This window comes from Dasypus novemcinctus, chromosome 12, assembly GCF_030445035.2.
Source record: "Dasypus novemcinctus isolate mDasNov1 chromosome 12, mDasNov1.1.hap2, whole genome shotgun sequence".
Lineage (NCBI taxonomy): Eukaryota > Metazoa > Chordata > Mammalia > Cingulata > Dasypodidae > Dasypus > Dasypus novemcinctus.
In genome coordinates this window covers 88,493,123-88,505,511 of record NC_080684.1, presented here as the reverse complement: position 1 = coordinate 88,505,511, position 12,389 = coordinate 88,493,123, and the positions used below count along the sequence as shown (strand labels likewise).

The 12,389-nt window shown below is 35.4% G+C and overlaps 1 protein-coding gene across 1 annotated transcript in view; it reads right to left on the bottom strand.

Annotated features, from left to right (window-relative positions):
• HCFC2 (host cell factor C2) overlaps positions 1-12,389 on the bottom strand; it is a 55,702-nt gene that overhangs the window by 25,393 nt on the left and 17,920 nt on the right. Inside the window, exons 4-7 of the mRNA XM_058308649.2 lie at positions 7,580-7,788; positions 3,147-3,231; positions 1,551-1,657; positions 1,235-1,423 (exon numbers count right to left, since the gene is read on the bottom strand). Coding sequence (XP_058164632.1) covers positions 1,235-1,423; positions 1,551-1,657; positions 3,147-3,231; positions 7,580-7,788 — 590 coding nt within the window. The remainder of the gene's footprint in view (positions 1-1,234; positions 1,424-1,550; positions 1,658-3,146; positions 3,232-7,579; positions 7,789-12,389) is intronic.

The following is a 12,389-nucleotide window of genomic DNA, read 5'->3' as shown; positions in this document are numbered from 1 at the left end:
GTCCTTGCTGTTCACCCTATCTGCAGGATTCTTACTCCAGCTTTTTTTTTTTTCACATGGAAATAGACAGCTCCTCATCATTTGAAACACATCTCATTGCAGAGGTCTTTTTTGACCACTCACTCTTAACTAGCCATCATCTTACCCCACCCCTAACATTCCCAGTATCTCTAATCACTAGCTTATTGTTCTGTCTTACTGTCTTTATGTGCTTACCAGAAGCTGAAAATGCTTTAATTTTTTTGATTATTGTCCATCATCCCCCCTGGCCTCACAACCCCTAGAACTTAAGCTCTTTCAAAGCAGGACATTATCAGTCTTGTTCACTCATCATTTATAACCATTCCTGTCAATAAGTATTTCTTGAAAACTGGATGTGAGTTCCATTTTTATTTTTAATTTAATATTCTTAAACTTAAAAATTTGTTTTTTAAGTTTTGGAAAAATTTTAGATTTACAGAAGAGCTGCAAAGAGTAAAGTGTACCTGTATACACTTTACCCAGCTTGTCCTAATGTTTTCTTATCTTATGTAACCACGGTACATTTAACAAAACAAAGAAATTAACACCGGTACAATACTATTAATTGAACTACAGGCTTCATTCAGATTTCCCCAGTTTTCCCACAAATGTCCATTTTAAAGTTCCAGGATCCAATCAGGATACCACATTGTATTTGGTCATCATGTCTTCTTAGTCTCCTATAATCAGTTGACTATTGCTCACTGCTTCCTTGTTGTTGTTTTTTTCATAACCTTGAAGCTTTTAAGAGTACTGTTCATGTATTTTTAGAATGTTTCTCACCTGGCATTTGTCTGGTATTTTCTCATGTTTAGATTCAGATTATGGCTATGTGGAAAGAATATCACAGAGGTGAAGTGTCTCTCATCCCATGATATCAGTGGTTAATTGTTATCAACATGATATCACTAGGGATGTTAACCCTGATCACTTGATTAAGGTAGTATTTGTTAGGTTTCTTTACTATACAGTGGAGAAATTTTTCTTTCTATACTCTATCCTTTGGAAGCAAGTCACCAAGCTCACACTCAAAGGGAGGGGAATTAAGTTCCACCTTCTGGAGGAGGGAGTGTTTACATATATTATTTCTTTCATTTGTTTTTAATTATGGGAGAGACAGTGGCATTTACACTAAGTCTCAAAAGACATATATTATTTGAGTAATAATTTACCTAAAGGACAAACTTTGTTAAATACTCTTATTCTTACCTACCAGTATCAAGATACCAAAGATCCTTGCAGCAAACTTGACTATTCAATGCTTTTTTATACCCATCTCTTCCACTCCAAAAATACAATCGAGTGCCAATTCCAACAGCGCAGTGCCCAGCTCTTGGTCTTGGTCTTGAATTTTTTTTATCTTCCTGAGAATCTGATACTAGGGTGGTCCATTCTGCTGTATCTAAAAAAATTGAAATACACACGACTAATCTTATTGTTCTTCAACAACAAAATAAAATTCCTTTAAAAAATGTTATTCAATAAGTAACTCTTGAAAGAAAAAAAAAGGTAATTCTTAAAGGACTCACCCAGGTTTAGGTAAGAAAATGAACTGGTACATTTCCATTCACAATCATGAGAAGAAGTCTCAATATTTTCCCCCTTATGTGGAACCCATCCTCCAAAAATATACATCCTAAATAACAACAACAACAACAAAAAAGAACATAAAGTAGCTGTTTTTCTAAATCTTTTTACTTTTTGGACTTGAAATGTTAAGAAGAATGGGCTTTAATTGCTTATTTATTGACTCAAAGCCTCAAAACTATTAACTCATTTATCACTGTCAAGGTAATGGGAATAGGAAGATTAATAAAATGATGTCTGCCTTCAAAAGTTCACAGTTTTAAGAAGCTATACAATACCATAATTATGTCTCTTTGACAAGTTATTTAAAGTGGAAAACAGTTCAGTTATAATACATTTGAAAATCCATATTGTCTGTAATATATTAAGAGTACCTCAGTCAGAAAAATACCCAGGTGGTCTATGATATCCAAAGTCCAATTTAGAATTGCATGCACACAGTAACCAAATAGAATTAAGTTTTATATAACTTTGGTCACTGATAGAAGACTTTGAAGTCAAATAAAAGACTTTAAACTATATACTTCAGGGCCCTAAGTGTTCTTGAGACATGCCCAATGGATACTATAGGAGAAAGGCACATCAGGGCAGGTCTTAGGGCACATGTAACCTCATGCCTCTACTTTATTAACCTATTTTATATCTTAGCACTCCAATGGAAAACTTCATTCTATAAAAGGGTTCTGTTGCTCTAAAAAATGTGTAAGATTTTGTTTAAATGTAAAAGACTATTCTGTTTGGTTCTAAGGCTATTTTAAACAAAGAACTCAGTTTCAAATTACAAGTAGTCTCCTAAAACTTTTTAGGCTAACTCTCTACACTAGTAAATAATTCATTAAATTCAGCTTATTCCATATTCTGAAACTTAGCCCATCATTGCACAAAAAAGGGAATTTATTGATAGTAATAGCTAACATTTATGGAGTGATCTCTACATACCAAGCACATATTCTAAGCAATTTATATGTATTAATCTATTTAATTCTCACAACAACTTTAAATAGACTCTATTATTATCCCTATTTTATACTTAAGGAAATTGAGGTACATATACATTAAGTTTCCTTGCCCAAGGCCATACAGGACAAGAAGTAAGGCTTGAATTCAGGGAATTTGTTAAAGGGTCTATATTCTAACCATAACTCTGTATTACCATCCCATGTACAATCACTGAAGAGTATGTACCTGAATACAAATTGAGCACTACCAAAAATATGTAAAAAAACCAAAAGCAGTAAGTCCAACCTGTCGATGGAAGACAGATCAGTTTGACAATACTCTGCCTTACACTTACGTAATATCTACTCTGTGGAAAGCATTGTGAGGAACATAAAGAAGCATAAGAGGTAGCGTGAGAAAAAGATGGCACATTATGTATTCTAGTCTCTGTAGGCACATTATTTTAGCTTCAGTAAATGTAACAAAAATTGGTTACATTTGGTAACCTATTTCCAAGAAACTAGTAGCACTACTTTTCTTTGCAGGCATCTTTCTTACAGTGGCTTTAAAAAAATAAAATAAAACAACAAACACCATACTTGTTTCCTATAACGTTGGCTGTGTGAAGACTTCGTGGAAGTGGCACAGTCCCTGTAGTTTCTGGTTTTGACCATGACATGGTCTCTAAAAGTAAAAATAAAAAAATGTATTAGCAACTTAATCTAATAACAGCAAAACTACCTCAACTTGCAGAGTTTTCAAAATAAACAAGAGGAAACAGGAGCTGCTGTGTTTGATTATGCCACATAGAGAGAGGACTGCAGGAAAACAGAAGCCCCTGAGAGGCTCAAAGAGCTGAGGCCCAGAAAGAGACAAGCCCTATGCCTGGTTGCTCACAGCTGATCTCCAAGAGATGGTAGATTCTGGAGGGGAAGGCAGAGACCTCCACAGACATTGGTAGCCACCTTGCTTCACACCTGGCAATAGTGCCAGGATCAACGTAGCTGATGGAGAACAGGGAGATGGATTTGAAGTGGATAGATTTTTAACATGATTCAAAGGCTCTTAAAGGGAAATTCACTAAACAGAGACAATGAGACTGTACAGCCAGGTCCAAGACTAGGAATCCTATCTAACCTGGCAGAAACATCCTGAAGATGATGATAAAGATGGAAGAAAGAGTAAGCAAGTTAGAATCTTCATACCTTTGAAGTGTTTCAACATGGAAACTTCTGAATTAATTTTTCAATATGGTCCTATTACAGAATTATACTGAGTTGCTAGATACCTTATTCATTTATACACCTGTATTGCTTTACATAGGAATTAGTGGGAACTTTTGAGAATCTTTTTCATTATGCCTAATCTTTAGCTTCTGATACTGGATTTAGAACCTAATTCCCTTGTATGGTAGTTTGACACTGAACATACCCCAGAAAACCATGCTCTTAAAGCTGACCCATTCCTATGGGTGTGAATCTATTGTGTGTGTGACATTTGATTAGGTTACTTCAATAGAAGACTTCTGATTATGTTAATTCAGTAAGGCATGGTCCAGGGTGGATCTTACTTCTCTTTCTGGAGCCCGTTATAAATGGGATGAATAGAGAGACAGAGAAAAAGGCACTGGAGCCAGAAGCTGAAACCAAGGAAACCTAGAAGAGAAGGGAGAGACCAGCAGATGCCACCATGTGCCTTGCCATGTGAAAGAGGAGTCAACATTACCTGATGAAGCCTTGACTTGGACATTTTCATGGCCTCACAACTGTAAGCTTGTAAGTTAATAAATCCCCATAATAAAAACCAACCCAATTCTGGTATACTGTATTTTGGCAGTCTAGCAAACTAAAACACCTTGTAAGATGTGGACTTTACCATGTTGAATTTTTCCAAAAAGATAAGCATATTTAAGTGCAAACTTCTTAATTAGTTCCTTTCAACTTTCTGGTGGTAAAATATCCTGGTTGAAATGATTCGCATAATAAAGATGGAAGAAGTTTGTTTGCTTACTTTTTAATATTTTTACATGCCAAAATGAAGAGTGTTGGTCCCCAGAATTTGGGGACAGTTTTCTGTTTTGTTTTGACTTATTTGTGTTTACTGGCCCTTGGAAAGCTGAGGGTTAATCTGTGCAAAATTGGTTAAAAAGTGGTATGTAAATCTTTGGAAATAAATGGAAATGGTGGGAGCACATAATGGTATTTGTGACTAGCAGAGTTATTCTATGGGTATCACAGTGTTTGAAAGGGAAAGCCTAAAGATAAGTATATTACTAGAATGAAAACTATAAAAATGTAACACATGTCTGTATAACATAGTTAAACTTCATGTAAAATACAAATATGGATAATATTGCATAATTAGACTGTTTTTACAAAATATAAATACAAAGAAACTAGAGAGAAGGAAACAAAATAGCAGTTATATACAGCAGGAGAAGTAGAGAGAGACTGAGAGGTGATTAATTTTGTTTGGTTTTTATTTTTTATTATTATTGGAAATGAAAATGCCCTAAAAATGACTGAAGTGATGAATGCACAAATATATGATAACACCAAATACTACTGAGTGTACACTTTGGATGGATTTATGCTTTATTAATATGTATCAATAAAATTGATTTGCTAAAAAAAGGAAAAAAGAAAACAAAAAACTTAAGGGAAAAAATTTATTTTATTTTTTTAAAGATTTATTTATTTCTCTCCCCTTCCCCCCTCCCCAATTGTCTGCTCTCTGTCCATTCGCGTGTGTTCTTCTGTGATCGCTTCTATCCTTATCAGCGGCACCAGTAATCCGTGTTTCTTTTTGTTGCGTCATCTTTGTTGTGTCAGCTCTCTGTGTGTGCGGCGCTATTCCTGGGCAGGCTGCACTTTCTTTTATGCTGGGCGGCTCTTTTGCGCATGGGGCTCCCCTATGCAGGGGACACCCCTGTGCGGCACAGCACTCCTTGCGCACATCAGTACTGTGCATAGGCTGGCTCCATACTGGTCAAGGAGGCCTAGGGTTTGAACCATGAAGCTCCCATGTGATAGGTGGACACCCTATCCATTGGGGCAAGTCTGCTTGCCTTAAATAATTTTAAAAAGCCTAGAAATTACTGTTTTATATTATCTAATTCTGTAGTTCTCAAATTTTTGGACTTCTTTACACTTTTAAAAACTACTGAGAACCCCCCAATTTTGTTTAATTAGCAATTAAAACTGATAAATGAAATATATATAGAAATTTAGCTCATTTAAAAATAATAATAATGAACCCAATACATATTATTTTTATTGTCTAAAACAAAAATAATTTAGGGAGAAGAATGGTATTACTTTCCCTTCATGCAAATCTTTTTAAGCATAACTTAATAGAAAACAATTGGATATTCATATCCATTGCTGCATTTTATCTGTTGCAATATCACATCTCACGTTGCTCCTAAAAACTCCACTCTACACTTGTGAAAGAATGTAAGTGAAAAAATCCAATACAGACTTAATATTATGAAAAATAAATACAAATAAAACAAAAAAAAGAGACATCAAAATGAAGCAAAAATGTTTCAAAACAGTTGTGATTTCAACTTCATCTTTTTTCAAAAATTTTTCTTTTTTTAACTTCATCTTAAAATAAATGTTTCCAGCTGACATAAGTTGCCAATCAAAGAAATTTGTTTACACTTGAGTTTTAGTATTTGTAACATTGTGGTTTCTTAATTATTAATTAAAACCAAGATTAGGGATTTTAACATTTTAAAATAGGAGCACTAATATGGAATAATATCAAAAGTAAGAGGCAAACCTATCCTCCAATCATTCATTCTTAGTATCCCGGAAAAGAGCTACCATGGGTTTTCAACTGAGCAACGTATTGCATTGCTAATGCTCCATTTCCTAATTGTAAGGTAACCTTATAGCTTATTATCCCTAACTGTGATACCATTGATAACTACATGGGACAATAAGCATAAAACAGGACCATTCTAAGCAAACCAGGATATTATGGTCACTCTACCTACAGGAAGCACAGGAGAGTTACTACCACAAATCTGACTATTAGTTTGTTCAACCTGATTGATCAGCAACAATTCACATTACACCTTGGCTACCCCTACAGCTACAAGTACTGGTTGTAAGCCTAAGGGGCAGCATTCAATTTTTTTTTTCTTTTTATTAGAAATGTTATGAGCTTACAAAACAATCATGCATAATGTGCAGAATTCTCATACATTGCCCCTCCACCAACACCTTACATTGTTATGGAACATTTTCTACAGATTATGAAAGAACATGATGAGACTATTTTCACTACTATGGTCTATAGTGTACACTTGGTATATTTATTCCATATATTTGTTATAGTTCATGAAAGAACACTCTCATATTTGTACTGTAAACCACAGTCCATCTTCTACCACATGGTTCACTGTATTATGTAGTCCCATGCCTTGTACAATCCATCCAAAGTGTACACTCAGTGGTTCTCACTTTCATCAGAGTTGTACAGTTATAGCCTCAGTAAATGTCTGAACATTTTCCTTAATCCAAAAGAAAAAATCTCATACCCCCTATCAATGATGACCCTTAGCATTGATATAGTACCTTCAACAATGATGCAAGAATATTACAATATTGCTGTTAACTAGACTCCATAAGTTACATTAATTGTATTTTTCCCATGCATCACTATATTCTTACCACCTTGTAATGGTGACATACATTTGTTCTAGTTCATAGAAGAACATTTTTGTATTTGTATTATTAACCACAATCCTCATCCATCTCTGGGTTCTCTACATAGGGTCTGAAGACCCTAGATTCTCTCTAGCTTTCTTTCAATTGACATTTACATGCCTAGAGGGATCTTTCAGAAACAAACCCATTTATAAATCAGCTGTGTTAGTTATACTCACTATCATCAACTATATCCATTTCCACTTTTACAGTCAAGCTAACTGAAAATTCTATATACATTAAGGCAGCATTCAGTTTTAATTTCCCTTGATTAATCATAACCAATTCCTAAGCCCAAATCAAATTAAGCTTACCTAAGTCAAGTTTCCATAGGTCATCCAGGCGAGCACCACACATTCCACCAAAAACATACATTCTAGGACTTCCAGAATCCTTTTTGCAATATATAACAGCTGTATGAGATTCTCTTGGAGAAGGCACAATGCCTTTGGTCACTGGAATGCTCCAACCCACAACACCAGATCCATGTTGTAGTTCCAACTCATAGAAATCATTTAAATATCTAGAATATCATGAAAGAAATTAAAACATTAATATATACCTTTTCTTTACTTTTTGTTTCTACTTATTAAGATAACATATGCTTACTGTGAAAAATTCATACAGTATAGAGAGAGCAGAAACCCCATACCTCGGTCATTTAATACATATTTATCCAACACTACTGTGTACCAGGCACTCTTCTAAGCACTGGGGACCAGTAGTGAACAGAAAAGATAAAAATCCCTGCCATCATTTAAGAAACACTCGTGTGAATGATAACTGTGAGTCTTAAAACAAAGTCACAAATTCTGACACTCTCTCCATCAGAATGTGGATCTATGTCCTCTCCCCTTCAATTTGGGCAGGCTTGTGACTGCTTCAATCAAGACTATGGAGAAATTATACCATGTGATTTCTAAAACTAGGTCACAGATGGTCAATGCAGCTTCATGAGAACATTCATCTGTGAAACCCTGAACTACCACATAAGAAGTCCAACTATCACAAAACCACCATTCTTGAGAGGCCACATGCAGGCATGTAAGGTGATAGTCCCAGCTGAGCCCATCCTTCAGCCATCTTAACCCAGGCACGAGACAAGGGAGTAACCTTTCAAGTCTTCCCAACTGAGAGTCCCATCATGACCAGTGGGTCCTATCTGAATCAGGACCAGTGGGTCCTGATCCACAGAATCCATGATCATAATAAAATGGTTGTTGTTTTACATTACCAAGTTTGGGGCAGTTTGTTACATGGCAGTAGATAACCAGGACAATCACTATTGACAATATTTTAGCAAATATCCTTTCAGATATCTCTCTTTATGGATAGACACAAACAGATGAGACCATGCTACAAATCTTCTTTTGCAACTTAAAGGAAAAAAGAAATTCACTCTACAGTGTCACAGTGTCATAGCAATGTCTTACATAGCTTTTATACTTTAAAAATGGCATTAAATTTCTTACCTGTAATGGATGCTTTCACTTTTGAGTAAAATGACTTTTGCTGGAATTTATTTCCTATCAAATTATTATTCAAGTATGAGCAAACAAAACATTTTAGGACATATAAAATTGTTTTGGGGGAAAAGTGATTTTAGTATGTTATACAGAAAAAGAACAAGAAATCCAAGAAAAAATATGTTGAATAAGATAAGTGATAATGCAAAGAAACCAGCACTTTACAATTACATTTAAATTGATGTTGATAAATGTGGTTGTGGAGTCTAAATAATCACTAACAGTGATGTAAGAAAAAAATTAAATTCTTAATATTATAACCTGGAATAAAATTCAAGATTATATGAACTTATAGAAAAAGGGAGTAGGCAAAAAGAACTCTAATGGTAAAGATAGTAATTTATTCTCAAGGAAGACAAGACAGTTTCGGTTTAAATGTGAGTGTTATACCACACGAATGAAAGAAGTTGTTGATGTGGGAGGAGTGGTGGATGTGGGGAGTGGGGTATATGGGAACCTCTTATATTTTTTAATGTAACATTTTGTGTGATCTATGTATCTTTAAAAAAAAGATAAAAATATAATTGAAAAATAAATAAATAAATAAATAAATGTGAGTGCCCACAGCTGAGCTCTGGGAGATGGTAGATTCTGGAGGGGAAGGCAGGGACCTTAGCAGAGATCAGCTGTCATCTTTGACACGTGGCAGGACACTAGGATCACCATTAGCTGATTTTGGTGAGAAAGTATGTCTCACGGTGCTTGATTTGGACATTTCACAGCCTTGGAACTGTAAACTATTATCCCCAAAAAAAGTCCCACTATAAAAGCCAACCCATTTCTGATACTTTTCATCAGCAGCTCTTTGACAAACCATGGCAACCTCCCAAATAAAAAGTTAAATGGAAGACATGGAAGAAATATTCGGAGCATATAAAACAAAACTCATTAGGAACTCCTTGGGATTAATAAGAAAGCCCAGAATCCACACACTCACAAAATAGGATTAGGATAATTCAGCTAGGTCATGAGATTTTATAAGCTCGATACACAAAAACCAATTCTATTTCTATATACTAACAATGAACAATCCAAAAATGAAATAAAAAAACCAATTAGATTCTCTATGGCATAAAAAAGAATAAAATACTTAGGAATACATTTAACAAAATAAGGAAAATAACAGCAAGACTTATACACTGAAAACTATAAAACGCTGCTGAGAAAAATTAGGTTCTTTTTCTTTCTTTCTTTCCCCCTCTCCCTTTCTTTCTTGGATGTAAACTAGAAAATGTTTATTTTTTAAAGCTCAGAACAAAACAAAAGGAATTTGCTATGATTTTACTTCAAGGCAGTATGATCTATTATTAGGCTCATTTTCTTTCCAGATATATACATTTTTAAAATTCTGCCCCTGCTCCCCAAGATGGCTCCCTCATCTGTCTGCTCATCTTCTTTACGAAGCACCAGAAACTGAAACCCGGGACCTCATGTGGGAGGTGGGCACCTAACTGCTTGAGCCACATCTGCAACACCCCCCTCCCCATGCTGTTTTGATTACTGTAGCTTTGTAATAAGCTTTAAGATTGGTAAGTGTGAGTCTTCCAACTTTGTCCTTTTTCAAGATGGCTTTGGTTATTTGGGGGTCTTACATTTTCATATAAACTGGATGGTTGGCTTTTCCATTTTGTCAAAGACGTTTGTTGGAATATTGATTGGGAGATTGCACAGAATCTGTAAATTGCTTTGGCTAGAACTGACATCTTAACAATATTTGGTCTTCCAACCCATGAATACAGAATGTCATTCACTTATTTGTCTTTTTTCATTTTTTTTAGCAAGGTTTTATAGTTTTGTTTTGTTTTTTTAAAGATTTATTTATTTATTTAATTTCCCCCCTCCCCCAGTTGTCTGTTCTCTGTGTCTGTTTGTTGCGTCTTGTTTCTTTGTCCGCTTCTGTTGTCATCAGCGGCACAGGAAGTGTGGGCTGCGCCATTCCTGGGCAGGCTGCACTTTCCTTCGCGCTGGGCGGCTCTCCTTACGGGGCGAACTCCTTGCGCGTGGGGCTCCCCTACGCGGGGGACACCCCTGTGTGGCAGGGCACTCCTTGCGCGCATCAGCACTGCGCATGGGCCAGCTCCACACGGGTCAAGGAGGCCCGGGGTTTGAACCGCGGACCTCCCATGTGGTAGACGGTCGCCCTTACTGCTGGGCCAAGTTTGTTTCCCGGTTTTATAGTTTTTTGTGTGCAAGTCTGTTACATCCTTGATTAAATATTTTCCAGACATTTCATAGTTTTAGTTGCTATAATTGGGAATTTTGTCTTTTTTTTTTTAAATTTCTTCTTACAATTGCTCATTACTAGTGTAGATTTTGTACCCCCCCACTATGCTGAATTCATTAGCTCTAGGAGCTTTGTTGTACCTTTTTCAGGATTTTCTGTACATAAACTAATGTTATCTGCAAACAGGGAAAATTGTATTTCTTCCTTTCCAATTTGGATACCTTTTATTTCTTTTTCTTGCCTAATTGCTGTCTAGAATTTCCAGTACAATGTTGAATAACAGTGGTGACAGTGGGTATCCTTATCTTGTTCTGTTCCTGATCTCACAGGGAAAGCTTTCAGTCTTTCATTATTAAGTAAGATGTTATCTGTGAGGATTTCATATATCCTTTATTATGTTCAGGAAGTTTCTATTTCTAGTTTTCTAAGTGTTTTTACTAAAAAGGGGTGATGGGTCTTGTCAAATGCTTTTCTGCATCGATTGAGCTATTACGTGTTTTTTTCCCCTTTATTCTGTTAATTCATGGGGTGTACTACATTGATTTTCTCATTGTGAAACAACCTTGCATAAAAGGGATAAATCCCACTTGATCATGGTGTATTATACTTTTAATGTGCTGTTGGATTTGGTTTGCTAGTGTTTTGTTGAGGATATGTACATCTCTATTCATAAGAGATTCTAGTTTGTAATTTTCTTTTCTAGTGATATCTTTACCCAGCTTTGGTATAAGACTGATGTTTGTTGAATGTAATGAATTAGGGAGTGTTCCCTCTTTAGTGCTTTTTGTAAGAGTCCAAACAGGACTGGTGTCACTTCCTCTTGGAATGTTTGGTTAAATTCCCCTGTGAAGTCATGTGGTCCTGGGCTTTTCTTTATTGGGTGTTTTTTCATTGCTGATTCAAACTCTTTACTAGCTATTAGTTTGTTGAAATTTATTTCTTTTTGTCAGTGTAGGTTGCTTGTTTCTAGGAATTTGTCCAATTCATCTAGGTTATCTAATTTGTTGGCATACAGTTGTTCATAGTATCCTCTTACAGTGCTTTTACTTCAGTGGGATCATAATAATGGCCCCCACTGCATTTCTGATTTCAGTCACCTGTGTCCTCTTTCTTTTATTCTTCCTTAGTCTAGCTATAGGTTTGTCGATTTTACTGATCTTTTCAAAGAACCAACTTTTGATTTTTGTTGATTCTATTGTTTTGGGTTTTTAAAAAATTCTTTGTTATTTCCTTCCTTTGGGTTTAGTTTGCTCTGCTTTTTTTCTTTTTTAATATATATATTTTTTATTAGAGAAGTCATGAGCTTACAAAACAATCATGTATAATGTGCAGGATTCCCATACAGTATCCCTCCACCAAAAACTTATATTGTTG